Source organism: Mobula hypostoma, chromosome 25 (assembly GCF_963921235.1).
Source record: "Mobula hypostoma chromosome 25, sMobHyp1.1, whole genome shotgun sequence".
In the NCBI taxonomy this organism is placed as follows: Eukaryota; Metazoa; Chordata; class Chondrichthyes; order Myliobatiformes; family Myliobatidae; genus Mobula; species Mobula hypostoma.
In genome coordinates, this window is record NC_086121.1 from 4,102,848 (window position 1) to 4,120,378 (window position 17,531).

The 17,531-nt window shown below is 40.6% G+C and overlaps 1 protein-coding gene across 4 annotated transcripts in view; it reads right to left on the bottom strand.

Annotated features, from left to right (window-relative positions):
• Positions 1 to 741: 741 nt before the first annotated feature.
• Positions 742 to 17,531, bottom strand: part of ptpn11b (protein tyrosine phosphatase non-receptor type 11b) — a 153,055-nt gene continuing 136,265 nt past the window's right edge. For 2 of the 4 annotated variants that reach the window (XM_063033441.1, XM_063033443.1), the window contains exons 12-16: positions 17,013 to 17,080; positions 16,439 to 16,590; positions 14,176 to 14,273; positions 11,177 to 11,281; positions 742 to 6,988 (exon numbers count right to left, since the gene is read on the bottom strand). In XM_063033441.1, coding sequence (XP_062889511.1) covers positions 11,197 to 11,281; positions 14,176 to 14,273; positions 16,439 to 16,590; positions 17,013 to 17,080 — 403 coding nt within the window. In that variant the 3' untranslated portion in view covers positions 742 to 6,988; positions 11,177 to 11,196. The remainder of the gene's footprint in view (positions 6,989 to 11,176; positions 11,282 to 14,175; positions 14,274 to 16,438; positions 16,591 to 17,012; positions 17,081 to 17,531) is intronic. The other 2 variants (XR_010016116.1, XM_063033442.1) reach the window with 2 other exon arrangements.

Here is a 17,531-nt window from a genome sequence, read left to right on the forward strand (position 1 = left end):
ATTGGTACTTACCATACACAAGAGGGACCAGTGTCCTCAGGGAGGGGAGGTTTGTGTTCTGAGCCACATGCAAGCACGCTGTTGTTGTAGTAGTAGTATTGCTGGTAGTGGTGGTGGTAGTAGTAGTAGTAGTAGATGTAGTAGTACAATCACTCGAGTTGAGTATCATGTTCTCCTAAGGGATTAGGGTCAATTCCATTTGATGTTCTCCAGTAGGGCTATTCTGTTAATGGAGAACACCTGTGTGTGACTTTGTTTAACGTGGGGAAGCTGATACACCAGTAGCTACTACTGGGTTAGGGTCCAATGGCAACTAGGGATCCTTCACTGCTGCAGTCTTCTTCCACTTTCTCTGCTGTTGTGATGTGTCATCATCTTCCATTGAGGTCTTAGTTGGATCACTCTTTGTCAGGAATCCCCCCTTGACCTTACCGCCATGGGTGACTCTACCAGAAGCTAAGCACCAGACAGCATCGCTCTCAGGATCTCACAAACCTCTCCACCATGACAAGGTGTCAATCCTTGGAGAGGAAACATTCAGTGTTAAGTTATAAAAGTAAGACTGAACTATTGGCTCTACATTGAGAATAGTTCAGTGTTTTTGGAGTTTAGATGACTGTGAAAGGATGATAAATTTATGTGAGTAGTCTGATAAATAAAAATTACATCTCCCCTTTGGGAATAACCAATGTACAAAGTTGATGAAAAAAGAGAAATGTTTATTCTACAGTTCAATGGCAGAACCTGTGTGTAAAAATATATATATCAAACCAATACTATAGAGGAATGGACAAATTATCCTGACACAGTATTATTAGAGCCTCAGCTGAGGAGAAGAGCTATGGAAAATATTAAATCAACTGATACATAAAGCAGGCCTTCAGTTAAATTTCATCCAATGAACACACATTCTTTCAGCAGGGATACTAAAATTTAAAAAGGAAAGGTTCAGGATTTACAGTAAATTGGTCTACAATATCATGTTACTGAGATTTTATTTAACTCTGCCCCATGGATGGTTCCAAGCCTGGCTGTGAAAGGAGGATAGTTTGGCATATGACTAGCAATCTCATCCTGTAACAACCCAGAGCTACAAAAACACCAACAGAAACTCCAAAAGCCTCATTCCTGGGAGTGGAAGGATCTTCACCTGGAAGATGTAAGATGGTCTACACCTGGGGGTAACTTGAAAGACTGGCGCAGCACTGAGGACTCTGGTGAGCAGCTGTCAGCAGTCTATGTTCCGGTAGGGGTGATGGGCTTAAAAAAGAAGAGATTTTATTTGTTTCTGAGAAATTTTTAATATCTCTATGAAAAAGGTTCAAAATCTTGACCTAATCACCACAAGCTCAGCTTGTGACATCATAATTTCAGGAGAATATTTTTGCTTTCATAGTAGTCTTCATCGTAATTAAAACCATGGATAAAATAAAAAATAATCAACATGTGGTTGCAAACAGAGTACAGCCGGTGTTTAACCATGAAAATAATCTGCACATAAAGAAGACCCAGATTTACTGGACCAATGGAATATTTAGCTGCAAACAGTGAGGAACAAATTTTCAGGTTGGTCCACATATCAAAAAGCTTTTTTCGCAAGCATGTAATTTTCAGTATTTGAGTTAATTGCGTTTACAAATTCTGACACGGGAAAAAAGACTCAAAATAAGTGAGTTACAATTTTGAGATCTTCTGCAACATGGGTCTCGGTACGAAGGATTGATTCTTTATTCCTCTCCATAAGTGCTGCCTGACCTGAGTTATTTATTTAAAGATACAGTGCGGAACAGGCCCTTCTGGCCCAATGACCCACGCTGCCCAGCAACCCACCTACTTAACACTAGCTAAGTCACAGGACAATTTACAATGACCAGTTAGTTTACCAAAACCAAAAGTCTTTGGACTATAGGAGGAAACCAGAGCACCTGAAGGATACTCACATTATTCACAGGGAGAATGTACAAACTCCTTACAGAGGATGCCAGAATTGAACTCTGAACTCCAGACTGCCCTGAGCTGTAAATAGCTTTGCTTTAACCACTACACTACCGTGGCATTTTGTGGGTATCTTCCTCTGGATTTCCAGCATCTGCTGAATCTCTTGTGTTTAATTTATTTATTGAGGCAACTATAACATAACACAGAAAACAGAACAGTACAGCACACAACAGGCACAACATGATGATTTGCCAACCATGATGCCAATTTAAACCGCATACTTGTCTGTTCATGTGCCATCCAAATGCCTCTTAAACCTCGCTATTAGATATTCTTTCCAGGCACCCAGCACTCTCCATATAAAAACAAACTTGCCTCATCAATCTAGTTGAACTTTTCCCTTGTACTATAAGTATGTACAGTCCTGTGCAAAAGTCTTAGGCACATGCAGTAAATATAGTTACGGTGCCTAAGACCTTTCAACAGCATGGAGAGGAGAGCAAATTTGTAAATCTGGTGGGAGCAAAGCATGTTGGGAATGGTGAGAGCTGACTGCCATGGAAGTGGTTTGGGACAGGTGGCAAAGAGTGCCAGGGGTGGGGGGTGGCACAGGTGCAGACACACCCAGCCCCAAAACACCAGGCAAGGCCATTTGATTCCAAATAGTTAATTAACTGATGATTACAGAATGTCTCTCTGGTGCTTCCCGCTCCTTCCCCTTTTCCCAGCCATGATTCCCCTCTCCCCGCCCCATTCCCACTCTCAGTCCACAATAGAGACCCATATCAGAATCAGGTTTATCATCACTCACATATGTCATGAAATCTGTTTTTATTTGGTGGCAGCAGTACAATGCAATACATAAAATTACTAGAGCATTGTACAAAAGTCCTAGGCACTCATAGCTATATACATGGCTAAGACTTTTGCACAGTACTAGGAGCAGAATTAGGCTATTTGGTCCATTGAATCTACTCTGCCATTCCACTATGGCTGATTTATTATCCCTCTCAACCACATTCTCGTGCCTTCTCACCATAGCCTTTTATGTTCTTACAAATCAAGAACCTATCAACCTCCCCTTTAAAGATACCCAATGACTTGGCCTCAACAGTCATCTGTAGCAAAGAATTCCACAGATTCACTACCCTTTTTACGTTAAGGCTCTGCCCTCCAGAATTTAACATTTCCACCCTGAGGAAATTAAGGCAGCCTAATGATGCGAATATTTTTTTAAAAGTTAACTCGCCATTAATATAAGGTCATTACCAAGCGCTGAATGCTGAAACATTAGTGTCCCTGTAGCGGTTAGCATGACGCTATTACAGTTTGGGGCGTCGGAGTTCAGAGTTCAAGTCAGATGTCATTTCTAAGAAGTCTGAATGTCTTTCCTGTGGTGCTCTGGATTTTTCCCACATTCCAAAGACGTAGGTTAATTGGTCATTGTAAACTGTCCAGTGATTAGGCTAGGGTTAAATTGGGGGTTGCTGCACAGTGCAGCTCGAAGGGCCTGAAAGGGCCCATTCTGCGCTGTATATCTAAAGTAAAAATTTTTAAAATAACATGAATGTGATGATCAACATACATTTAAAATTGAAAAAAATACATCAGCAAACCCTCATTAATTAGGCTGTGGTGATTGCATAAACTAGTTTTAAATAGGGGAAATGGCATTCCTGCAAAATCTTAAACTGTGCGCAGCGACACTTTCACAAATCCCAGTAGAATAACAGTCAAAGTTTCTGCATTTTTGAATTAACAAGATCATTGCAATAAATTGATTGCCTTGCAAATAATATAAATATTTTTTTTAAATCAAAGATTCTTCAATGGGAAAGGAGAGAAATGAAGTTAATATTAAGTTGCAGTGGGAGTGGGGAAGGGGTGGATAGGGCAAAGTCTATACTCAGTGGTCACTTTATTAGGTTCATCTGTACCCCTGCTCATAAATGCAACTAACTAATCAGCCAATCATGCAGCAGCAACTCAATGTATAAAAACATGCAGAGATGGTCAAGAGGTTCAGTTGTTGCTCAGACCGAACATTGGAATGGGGAAGAAATGTGATGTAAGTGACTTTGACCATGGAAAGATTGTTGTTGCCAGACAGGATGGTTTGAGTGTTTCAGAAACAGCTGATCTCCTGGGATTTTCATGCACAACTGTCTCTGGAGTTTATAGAGAATGTGGCAAAATACAAAAGAACATCCTGTGAGCAGCAATTCTATGGACAAAAAGCCTTGTTAATGAGAGGTCAGAGGAGGATGACCAGACTGGTTCGAGCCAACAGAAATAACCACATGTTACAACAATGGTGTGAAGAGGGGGCATCTCGTTGAACCTTGAAGTGGATGGGCTACAGCTGCAGAAGACCACAAACATACAGCGATACACTCAGAGGTTACTTTATGACAGAGCGAGACCAGAGTTGCCCTGACAGTCAGTGGGCTCATAGGGGCAGCCAGGAAAGGAAAGCAGAGTCTTTTGTTCATAAATCCGTGAAATTAGTGCTGTCAGAGAGTGAGAACAAGATAAACCAACGTGATAGATGCCAGATGCTGGGCTGCAGGATATTATCTGTGTTCTCACACTCTCTCTCTGCCTGCACTTCATTACTTTTATGAACTTAGACTCCATTCTCTAACTGCTTCCATTCACCTCCAATCAGATTATCTTCCCAGGGGAAATCCCGGCTTTACTTCCCTTGATATATATCGTCTATGGAATCCATCTACCCTGCATCTACTCTACAATTTTATACTAATTTATTTTCTCTCATTCAAAGTTCAGTCAAAGTGTTTTTGAAATGTAATATTAACCCTATTTTCTTCCCTTGTCCTCTCTTATCAGATTCCTCCTACCCTTTTTTTCCATTCCCCATTCTGGTTCTCCTCTTACTCCTTCTCTTCTCCTCACCTGGCATCACCTCCCTCTGGTGCCCCTCTTCCTCCCTTTCTTCCATGGTGCACTCTCCTCAGCTATCAGATTCCTTCTTCTTCAACTCTTCACTGCTTCCATCCATCACCTCCCAACTTCTTATTTTATTTTCCCTTCACGTGGTCTCACCTATCACCCGCCACCTTGCACTCCTTCCTCTACCCCACGTTCTTATTCTGGATTCTGCCTCCTTCCTTTGCAGTCCTGGTGAAGGGTCTTGGTCTGAAACGCTGACTGTTCATTTCCCTCTATAGATGCTGTCTGACCTGCTAAGTTTCTTCAGCATGTTGTATGTGTTGGTCAACATCTGCAGAATGTCTTGCATTAAGCTCTAATTCACCTTACATGCTGAGTAGCATTTTCTGTTTTCATGATTTAGACAGGATTCTCAGTCCAATACTGGGATCTGGTTTAAAACAGGTCTCCTTTAAGAAAAGTCCTGATCTGGTTCTAACTGCAAGACCCACAACCCTACATTGGTTGTGACCACCATTCCCACCGCCAAACTCATGACCCTTAAACCAACTCTCTTCACCCACTGATTTCCTGAGCTAACAGCATGACCTTTATCTAGTTACCAATCACTCCTGAACAAAAAGTGAAATGGTGGAAGAACTCGGCAGGTCTAGCAGAAAATCATAAACACGAGATTCTGCAGAATCTGGAAATCCATAGTAACAAATACAAAACGCTGAAGGAACCTAGCAGGTCAGGCAGCATTTATGGAAATGAAAAAATAGTTGATGTTTCAGGTCGAGACCCTTTTTTGTGAATGGAAGGGGGAAGAAGCCAGAATAGGAAGTTGGGGAAAGGACAAGTTAGTAGGTGATAGGTGAGACGGGTGGGTGCAGGGGGATGAAGTAAGAAGCTGGGAAGTGAAGTAACAGTGGGTTTAACAGCCTCTGTACGGGAAGGGTGTGCATTTTGTCAATACTTTCGGTTGAGACCTTGCATCAGGACCCTGACAATTCCATTCCATCCCCACAGATGCTCCTCAATCTGTTGAATTCCTCCAATAGACAGCCTGATTTTTGCTCCAATATCATCACCTGTGGTCTATCGTGTCTCCAAATTAATCTTGTCCCTACAGTCATACCATCTAACGTCCTACAATAAATTTACTGGGCGTCGATCACCTCTCCCTGAACCAACCCAGTACTCCTTATATACCCCAGCTTAGCCCTCTGCTACCTTCCTGACCTAACCCTTTTTTCTGATCCTAGTCCTGATGCTCTGCTTATCGAGTGGCAAAGAACTACCTTCCTACCAATTTGTCTATGTCGCCTTCTGACCACTAACCCCTATGCCCATCCGGCCCCAGTCCTGGACCTAACTGGTTTTCTTTGTGTGCTCTGCTGTTATGGGAAAGGTATTTCATCACGTATAGTCTATCCTGTTACACACTACTTGTTAATTGGCTCATAGCAAACATTCTTCAGTTACTAATCGGCTGGTTTCAAATATCTCCACTCTATCTCAGCATTGCAACACCACTCAATTCCTACTTGAGGCGCTGTTGCTTAGCTTTTGATACTTTTGTAATGGAAGAAAACAATTTTGATTATCTTCACTATCCATGCTCTTGTAACCTTATCACCCCCTTAAGTAAAGTCAGATCACCCCCCCAGTTTTCTTTGCTCCCGGGAAAACAAGCCCAGCCCATCCCATCTCTCTTCATCACTAAAGTCCTCCAATCCTGGCACATCCTGGTGAATCTCCTCTGCACTCTGAGGGGCACAGCCACATCCTTGCTTAGTGTTTCCAGCATTATGTTTTTGTAAATGGTTAGATTCTCTTTTGTAGCTTTCTAAGTCAAATAAGTCTCTTTTTTCCCTGAAGGCATTGCATGGATAATTACTAAATTTTAACAAAGGTAAATTAAACTCATCCATTTATCAGTTCCAAGGAGAGGCACTTAAAAGTACATTTCTGAATACAAGCTTACAAATAGCATGATCATTAAAAAAATACTTTGCTGACAATAAATTAAACCATTTCTAGAAGGCAGATTTCTTCAGGTATTTGGTTGGTAGAAGTGCACAAGGATCCAGAGACAAGTTGGGGTAAAATTATTTTCAATGCAGGCTGAAGCTTCATGTAAACAGGAGTAATTCTGAACAGAAGAAAACAGAAGAGACATTGAGATCCAGATTTATTTATCACATGTACATCGAAACATCAAGACTGCTTAAGTTCAACATTGTTTAATGTCACTTCCAGGACACAAGTGGAAAGGAGAATAAAATAATTGTTATTTCAGATCCAAAGCAGCACAAAAAAACACACGATAAGATAAAGAGCATAATAATAAAAAACACAATAAATATAAATACATAAGATAGCTCATATACATAGATTGATTGTATGTCCATAAAGTGATGCAAGGCACAAGAACATCTGTGCAAAAGGTGACTGAGAGGAAATGATAAAGTAGTGGTGTTTGGGGGTGTGGAGGGGTAGGTTAGTGGTGGAGGTGGTGGTCAGCCTCACTGCTTGGGGAAAGTAACTGTTTTTGAGTCTGGTGGACCTGGTGTGAATGCTACGTCACCTCTTCCCTGAAGGGAGTGGGACAAACAGTCCATGAGCAGGGTGGGTGAGATCCTTCACAATGTCACTGACCCTTTTCCAACACCTTACTGTGAAAGTGAAATCCCGAAATTCAGAGTAACACATAAAAATGCTGGAGGAACTCAGAAGGTCAGGCAGCATCTATGGAAATGAATAAACAGTCGTCCTAAATCAAATCCATCACAGCAAACACTTTCCTCACCATTGTGCACATCTACAAGAAGAGTCGCCATAAAAAAGCAGCATCCATCATTAAGGACCCACATCATCCAGGATGTGCTTTCTTCCCACTGCTGGCTTCAAGAAGGAATTACAAGAGTCTCAGGACCCACACCAACAGGTTCAGGAACAGTTATTATCCTACAGCAATCAAGTTCTTCACTCAGCTCAACAGTGAACTGATCCCACAACCTATGGACTCACTTTCAAAGACTCTACAACTCATGTTCACTATATGCATGTATGTATGTATTTATTTGCTTGTTTGTTTGCTTGCTTCCTTTTTTATTTGCACAGTTTGTCTTATTTTGCAGATTGGTTGTTTGTCAGTCTTTGTGTGTGTTTTTCATTGATTCTATTGTATTTCTGTATTCTATTGTGACTGCCCGCAAAATAAATCTCAGAGTAGTATTTGGTGACATATATGTACTTTGATGATAAATTTACTTTGAACTTTGAATATCACATATGAATGGAAAGCACACATTTTTAGCACAAGTTATACTTGTTTGACCTGTCATCTTGATGACATCAAACTTTGCACAGAGCTGATCTGACATCAATCCTGCCTCACCAGGCTACAGTAATCCAGATGTGACCTTGTGCTGAATTATTTACAGAAAACCTGCTATCACCAGCAGAAAAACAAAATTACACAACACAGTGCTAAGTGGGTTGGATCACTCATTCTTGTGTGACTGTGTTCATAGGCGTTGCCACAAGTAGGTGGTGGAGCAGAAGTTGGTGGACCAGGCAGAGAAAAAGAGGAAGCTCTTTTCTTGTCATGCTATCAGGGCCAGACAGTTAGCCTGAAACTTCAGTGAGGAAAAACCATGATTGGTTGTCCATGATTTTCTGCAGAAAGATGTGCGCAGTACAGTAGCGTAGTGGCTGACATAACACTATTACAGTGTCAGCGACCAAGATTCAAATCCTGCTGCTGCAAGTAAGGAGATTGTATGTTCTCCCCATCAACACATGGGTTTCATATGGGTGCTACAGATTCCTCCTACATTCCAAAGACGCACAGGTTAGGCTTAGTAAGTTGTGGGTGTACTACATTGCTGCCAGAATCAGACTGCGCCCAGCACAATCCTCAAACTGTGTTGGTCGTTCATGTAAACAGTACATTTCAGTGTATGTTTCAATGTTTCTGTGTACATGTGACAAATAAACTAATCTTAATCTTAACATTGAAAGCTTGGCAAAAATGCCATTTACACTATAAAACTGAAGCTGTTTCCAACAAAGGAGAATCTAACCATTCACGAAAAATAGAATGCTGGAAACACTAAGCAAGGATCTGTTTATGTCACTTAGAGTGCAGAGGAGATTCACCAGGATATTGCCTGGATTGGAGGGTTTTAGTAATGGAGATGGGATGGGCTGGGCTTATTTTCCCTGGAGCAAAAGAGGGGTGATCGGACAGAGGTATATAAGATTATTAATGGCATAAATAGAGAAGATATTCAAAATCATTTTCTTCCATGTTAGGGCTATCAAAATGAGAGAATGTAAGTTTAAGGTGATAAAAGGGGTTGTAAAGAGGATCAGAGGGAAGTGTTTTTTTTAAACACAGGGAGTGGTTGATATCCGAAACCCATCTTCTAGACTAGAAAGGAAGGGGCAAGACAAAATAATAAAAAGGTGGGGGGAGGGAAGGAGGATAGCTAAAAGGTGGTAGGTGAAGCCAGGTGGGTAGGAAAGGTAAAAGGTTGGAGAAGAAGGAATCTGATAGGAGAAGAAGGAATCTGATAGGAGAGGAGAATGGACCATAGGAGAAAGTGTAAAAGGAGGGGACCCAGGGGTAGGTGATAGGCAGGTGAGAAGAGTTAAGGGGGCAGAGTAGGGAATAGAAGAGGAGAGGGAGAGGGAATTTAATTTTATTTATTTTTTTTTACCAGATGGAGAAATTGATATTCATGCCATCAGGTTGGAAATTACCCAGAAGGAATAGAAACATAGAAAATAGGTGCAGGAGTAGGCCATTTGGCCCTTCGAGCCTGCACCGCCATTCAGTATGATCATGGCCGATCATCCAACTCAGAACCCTGTACCAACCTTCCCTCTATACCCCCTGATCCCTTTAGCCACAAGGGCCATATCTAACTCCCTCTTAAATATAGCCAATGAACTGGCCTCAACTGTTTCCTGTGGCAGAGAATTCCACAGATTCACCACTCTCTGTGTGAAGAAGTTTTTCCTAATCTCGGTCCTAAAAGGCTTCCCCTTTATCCTCAAACTGTGACCTCTTGTTCTGGACTTTCCCAACATAGGGAACAATCTTCCTGCATCTAGCCTGTCCAATCCTTTTAGGATTTTATACGTTTCAATAAGATCCCCCTTCAATCTTCTAAATTCCAACGAGTATAAACCTAGTTGATCCAGTCTTTCATCATATGAGTCCTGCTATCCCAGGAATCCATCTGTTGAACCTTCTTTGTACTCCCTCTAAAAGGTGTTGCTCATCATAACACAAGAGGAGGCCATGGACCAACATGTCAGAACAGGAATGGGAATCTGAATTAAAATGTTAGGCCAACAGGAAGTTCTATTTTTGTTGGATGGAGCGGCAGTGCTCAACGATGATAGCCTCTAAAACATGAAACTTGATGAAAGCACTCTATATCACAATGGCCAACAACACAGCCATGCAAAACAATAATTTGCATTAAAGCTCGAGACAGTTATGCATGAAAATCCCAGGAGTTTAGCAGTTTCTGAGCTAATCAAACCACCCTGTCCAGCACCAACAAACATTCCACAGTCAAAGTTACTTAGGTCACAACTCTTTCCCATTCTAATGTTTGGTCTGAACCTCTTCCAACAGTCGGTCCATGGCCTCCTTTGGTGCCAAGACGAGGCCACCCTCAAGACAGAGGAGCAATATCTTATATCTGTATGAGGTAGCCTCACACCCGATGGTATGAACATCGATATCTCTTTCCAATAAAAAAAATTCCCTTCCCCTCCACTCTTCTTCTCCCCACTTTGACCTCTTACCTCTTTGCACCTGCTTACTACCTCCTCCCAGTGCCTCTCCTCCTTCTCTTTCTCCTGTGGTCCACTCTCCTCTCCTATTAGATTCCTTATTTTCCAGCCCTTTATCTCTCCAACCTGCTTGTCTTCACCTATCACCTTCCAGATAGCCTCCTTCCCCTCCCCTGACCTTTTTACTCTGGTGTCTTCCCCCCTTTTTTTCCAGTCCTGAATAAAGATCTCAGACCGAAATGTCGACTCTTTATTCATTTCCATTGATGCTGCCCTACATGCTGAGTATCTCCAGTATTTTGTATGTGTTGCAAATGAACCTCTTGACCATGTCTGCATGCTTTTATAGATTGAGTTGTTGCCAATGATTAGCTGATTAGATATTTGTATTAACTAGCTGGTGTACAGGTGTACCCAACAAAGAGGCTGTTGACAGTCAGAGGATGAGTAAAATCATTATGGAGATAATTCTTTTTCCAGGGTTGTTAAGTCACTGCATTGATAACATAAATATCATACATACAGCCAGTCCACTTGATGCTTTTATCGTTTTGTGTTGCTGCCTCCTGAAGCTTTGGAAGTTTTGATGTTTAAATTTTCATAAAGACAAGATGATTCTTCATTGAACCTTTAGAGAAAATGATAATAGCTTAGTCGTAGAGTCAGAGAGAATTACATCATAGAAGCAGGCTCCTCGGCCCATCTAATCCATGCATGGCAAACTGTTTTTCTACTTAGTCCCATCGACCTGCACCCAGATCATTGACCTGCACACCCCTCCCCTCCCGTCCATGTACTTACTCAAACTTCTCTTAAAAGTCAAAATCAAACCTGTATAAAGTCCTAACCTATTCAACCTTTCCCAATAACTCGGGTTGTCAAGTTCTGGCAACATTCTCGTAAGTTTTCTTTGTACTTTTTCAATCATATTATTATATTTGCTGTAGGTAGGTGACCAGCACACAGTATTCCAAATTAGGCCTCCCCATCATCTTATACAACTTCAACATAACATCCTAACACCTCTGTACAATTTCATGAATATAGAGTCACAGAGGGATACAGCACGGAAACAGGCTCTTCGGCCCACTGAGAAAATGCTGTCAAATAACCATGTATACTAATTGGGCAGATGGGGCTATTCTGACTTGGCTATTAGCTCATCTAGGAGAAAGAAAACATATACTGTATGGTCATAAAGAGAACATGCCATCTCCATTCAGAGAACAACTGAGATTGGGAATGAACGTGGATTTCTGGCACTATCTTCTACTCGGGTCACCACCACACCGCCCATATATCTAACACAATACATCTCCTGAATATGAAAGGACTGTGAGCTTGTAAGATATTTTCTCTCTATATATACGTGAACACTTCAAATTTCTTTGTGAATGTAGCATCTCACAGCTCAAAGCTGATCAGAACATAACATTAAGTGACCAGTTTCACTCAAATCATTTGATACTAATGATGTAAAAGTTACTGTGCATGAGCAGGGTGATTTAGGAGGCCAAAATCTGTGCTGGAAATTCATTTTATTTACCCTTTTCTAATATTTTTATTAATTAATTTACATATAGGAATACAGAGTCCAGGAAAAATATATATATCAATACATTATACCATATTGCATATAAAGACTCTTACCCTATATTCATACAAGTTAATTAATTTGTAACATTGAAATATAGTATTTTTATTATATTTTTAAAAATCTCATTTTATTTACAATGGTTTGGGCAATTTTGAGCAAAATACCTGCTCTATTCCAGGGGTCCCCTGCTCTATCCAGTGTAAGCTAGTGGAAACCTTAACAAGGTGGCATCCATTATCAAGGACGTCCATCATCCAGGACCTGTCCTCTTCTCATTGCTACCATCAAAGAGGACTACAGGAGCCCGAAGACACACACTCAAAGTTTCAGGAACATTTTCTTTCCTTCCATTATCACATTTCTGAATGGACAGCGAACCCATGGTCACTACCTCACTACTTTTTCTCTCTTTTTGCACTACATATTTAATTTAATTTTTTATATATACTTCTGATTGTAATTTATTTTTTATTATGTATTCCAATCTGGTGCTGCTGCAAAACAATAAATTTAATGACATATGCCAGTGATATTAAACTTTATTCTAATTCTGATTTTGAAAGATAATATAGCATCTCTTTAACCTGCTCTAACACACACTGAGGGAGAACAAAAGGAAGGAAAATTTAAAAACCACTAAGCTATCATTATAGATAGATGACTGATATACTGTAAACTGAAAAATTGAGTTACTTGAAGTTATAGAATTCAGTATTAAATCCAGAACACTATAGCATGCCCAGATAGAAAATGAAGTGCAGTTCCTCAGCTTTACTTTGACATTGTTTAAATAAGGTATCTTTTAATCAATTAGACGGTGTGCCAAGCACAACATTCTAAAACATTTAGGGGTACCACAGTACCACAGCTGGTAGCATGATGCTATTACAGCTCGGGTTGTCGGAGTTTGTTGTTCAATTCTAGTGTCCTCTTTAAGAAGTTTGAACGTCCTTCCTGTGAGCGCCTGGATTTCCTTCAGGTACTCTAGTTTCCTCACACAGTCCAAAGACGTACCAGTTAGTAGGTTAATTGGCTATTATAAATTGTCCTGTGATTTGGCGAGGGGTAAATGGGTGGGTTGCTGGGCAATGCGGATTGTTGGGCTGGAAGGGCCTGTTCCACGTTGTATCTCTAAATAAAATAATTAATTATTAAAAAAAACATGAACCAGGACATTTTTACACCAGTGAAACAAAAAGTGTGACACAAATCCACAAACGTGTACCAACAATTTCTGTCTTAACTGCAAGTCTATTCAGAAACTTGAAGCTCCCACTACAGTCCAAACTGAACAGACAGACACTGCATGCAGAACTCTGGAATGTCCAATTGAGGCAATCAGAGGCTCTGTCTGAACACTGTAAAAGTTTTATTAGCCTCCAATCAAATTTTACTTTCTTTCCCTGAGGACCCGCCACCCTTTAACCTCTGAACCCATTAAAGCCACTAATTCTGCCACCAAATCCACCTCTGGCTCTTCCACCTCGTCCAAAACCTCAACCATCACCACCACCATCACTGCATTGTTCTCTCTGTGACAGTGTTATAGGCCACAGACCAATAGTTCCAAGGGGGAGAGGAATGAGGAATTCAATGGCAAGCAACAGGAAACTCAACTCTGCCATGGATGTTCCCAAGCCCAGCTGCGAATGGAGGAGGGTTGGGTATGGGGTTAGAAACCTCATCCCGTAAAATTCCAGTGATACAGAAATGCCAACAGAAGCTCCAAAGATCTCATCCCTGAGAGAGAAAAGATCTTTGCCTAGAAGACATATGAAGCCATGTAGTGGTAGTGGAAGCCAGGGCTGATCAACCTTTCATCGGCCCAGGACAGAGGACTCTGGCAAGCTGCTGTCAGCAGCACATGCCCTAGTAAGGGTGATAGGCTTAAGAAGAAGAGGAACAGGAAATTCAGGATTACTTACAATGAAAGATCTCGAGACGTGCCAGCATGTCTTTTGGTCTTAACCTCCATAGGAAGATATCGGATATTTGAATACTCTCGGTCCTTGATTTTGCTTCTCTAGAAAAAGCAATATTCAGATGCTTTAAACATCAGTACAGTATCTATCTCTTTACAAAGCACTTGGCAATTTTCATCTCCAATTTAGACATGGATATCTTATTTTAGTTTAAAGTGTATTTAAAGATTATTTTTAATTGTCACATCTACATTGAAACATACAGTGAAATGTGTCATTTGGGTCAATGACCAACGCAGTATAAGGATGTGCTGGGAGTAGCCCATGTCTCCAGCACCAACATAGCATGACCACAACTCACTAAGCATAACCCATACGTCTTTAGATTGTGTAGGAAACCGAAGCACTTGGAGGAAACCCACTTGTTCATGGAGAGAACATAGAAATACCCTATAGGCAGTGGCAAAAATGGATTGGCCTAATCTCAAATAATAATGAGGCAGCCTGCAGAGAAGAAGTCATCACCCTGACACAGTGGTGTCAAGAAAACAACCTCTCCTTCAGTGTCACAAAAACAAAGAAGCTAGTTGTGAACTACAGGAGGAATGGAGACAGGCTAACCCCTATTGACATCAATGGATCTGGGATTGGAGGGTGAAGAGTTTTACGTTCCTCGGCATAAACATTACTGAGGATCTCATGTGGTCTATACATACTGGCTGTGTGGTGAAAAAGGCACAACAGCGCTTCTTTCACCTCACATGGTTGAAGAAGTTTGGTGTGGGCCCCCATATCCTAAGAACTTTCTATAGGGGCACAATTGAGAGCATCCTGACTGGCTGCATCACTGTCTGGTATGGGAACTGTACTTACCTGAATCGCAAGACTCTGCAGAGAGTGGTGTGGATAGCCCAGCGCATCTGTAGATGTGAACTTCCCACTATTCAGGACATTTACAAAGACAGGTGTATAAAAAGGGCCTGAAGGATCATTGGGGGCGTCAGTCACCCCAACCACAAACTGTTCCAGCTGCTACCACCTGGGAAATGGTACTGCAGCATAAAAGCCAGGACCAGCAGGTTCCGGGACAGCTTCTTCCACCAGGCCATCAGACTGATTAATTCATGCTGACGCAACTGTATTTCTATGTTATATTGACTATCCTGTTGTACATAATAGTTATTATAAATTACTGTAAATTGCACATTGCACATCTAGATGCAGATGTAACATAAAGATTTTTACTCCTCGTATATATGAAGGATGAAAGTAATAAAATCAATTCAATTCAGATCACTGGCACTGTAAAGTATTATGCTAACTACAGCGCTACCATGCCAACCTACATCTAGCTCTTGTTAAAGGTGCACTTAACTGATTGACCACAATACAATGAGTGAACAAAGAGAATTATCATCATTGGCTTCCCTTACTTGAAATTTGTTGTTTTGCACCATTAGTAGAGTGCAAAGATATAAAATAATTATAAATTACACAGTCTGTATTGCTTAACTGTTTCAGTTATTTAGTTTACTACTGTCACAAAGGGCAGAACAAGAAGATATTTATAGATCTGAGATAGATAAGATACCAGTTTTTAATCACTAATAACAAGAGTGAACTTTTAGGCAATAAATATAAAAGGGCACTACCCCCTCCAGCATCGAGGACATCTTCAAAAGGCGGTGCTTCAAAAAGGCGGAATCCATCATTAAAGATCCCGAACACCCAGGACATGCCCTCCTCTCATTGTTACCATCAAGGAGAAGGTACAAGAGCCTGAAGACACACGCTGAACAATTCAGGAACAGCTTCCTCCCCTCCACCATCAGATTTCTAAATGGACAATTAATTCATGAACATTACCTCACTATTTTTTGCTCTCTTTTTGCACTACTTATTTAAATTTTCATATCTATTTCTTATTGTAATTTATAGGTTTTGAAAATCATTATTATGTATTACAATGTGCTGCTGCCATAAAACAACAAATTTCACAACATATGCTAGTGATACTAAACCTGATTCTGATTCTGAAACACAGGCATCCACCAATCCATTTATGCTTTACACGAGCTTCAACTCACAGTTAGCACTGGTATAAATTTAAGCTTTGATCCTGACTGAATAGCAGGCTTGCTCCAAGTTCTTCAAGAAAAAATGTTACGTTGTGAAAGAGATAAAGGATTTTCCAAGTAATGAGGAATTATTCTCGTTGTTACAATATGTTTTGGGACATCCAGTGGGTATTAAATGGAATAATCACCTGTTCTTCCTGTAGTCTCCTCTGCACTGTTTCAATATACTGCTGTACAGCCATGTATATGAACTTATACTGAGCCTCAGTTTGTACCATTCCTGATCGCTGTTTTCGTACTATTTGAATCGTTTTTGGGATGTCTATATCACAGTCCAAACCTAATGAAAGAAAGTAATTGCATATTGATTAAAATAAAGTTCTTAAGAAGGTTTACAGTTTAAAGAGACATATTATAGAGACAAATGCAATCCCTACTGGATTATTACCTAATATACACAAACACAAAACATTGGCAGAACTCAGCAAGTCAGGCAGCACCTACAGAGAGGAATAGTCAACATTTTGGACCGAGACCTTTCAGCAGAACTGGAAAGGAATGGAAGAGATGCCAGAATAAGACGGCGGGAGCAGTAGAAGGAGTAAAAGTTAGCTGACAGGTGAAGCTGGGTGTGGGAGAGACGATGAAGTAAGAAGCTAGGAGGTGATAGGTGGGAAAAGTAAAGGGATAGAGATGAAGGAATCTGATAGGAAAGGAGGGTGGACCATGGAGAAAGGTTTATCTACCTTTATTGTTTCTTACCTTGTCTGCTGATGTCAGATATTAACATATCTATGACAATTATAGTTCCTGTTCTCCCTATTCCAGCACTGAAAAAGAGAAAATAAAACCTGTTAAATAAATATGAAAAATTGTGTGGAGAATATCAGACTGCTGACTTTGGAGTGGAGTTCATATGGAGGGAATATGAAAATGGGGAATGCAGGTTGAGTTTTGGGTTAGTAGACAGATAAGTCCACACATTTCCATAAATCTATAAATAATTTTTTTTGTAGTTGCAAAAGCAGAAAATAACCAATTTCTGACAGAGTACTCTTTCTGGAATACTTGCAAAATTTGAGACTGAAAGAGCTCAGAGTTCTGTAAGAATTGGGTTTAGAGACTTAATAAATCAGCCATAATGAGCCAAATGGACTAATTCTGCTCCTATGCCTTATGGTTTTAGAATTAGAATCAGGTTTATTATCATTGGCGTACATTGTGAGATTTGTTGTTTTGCGGCAGCAGTACAGTTTAGAAGAATGGGGGAGGGATCTCATT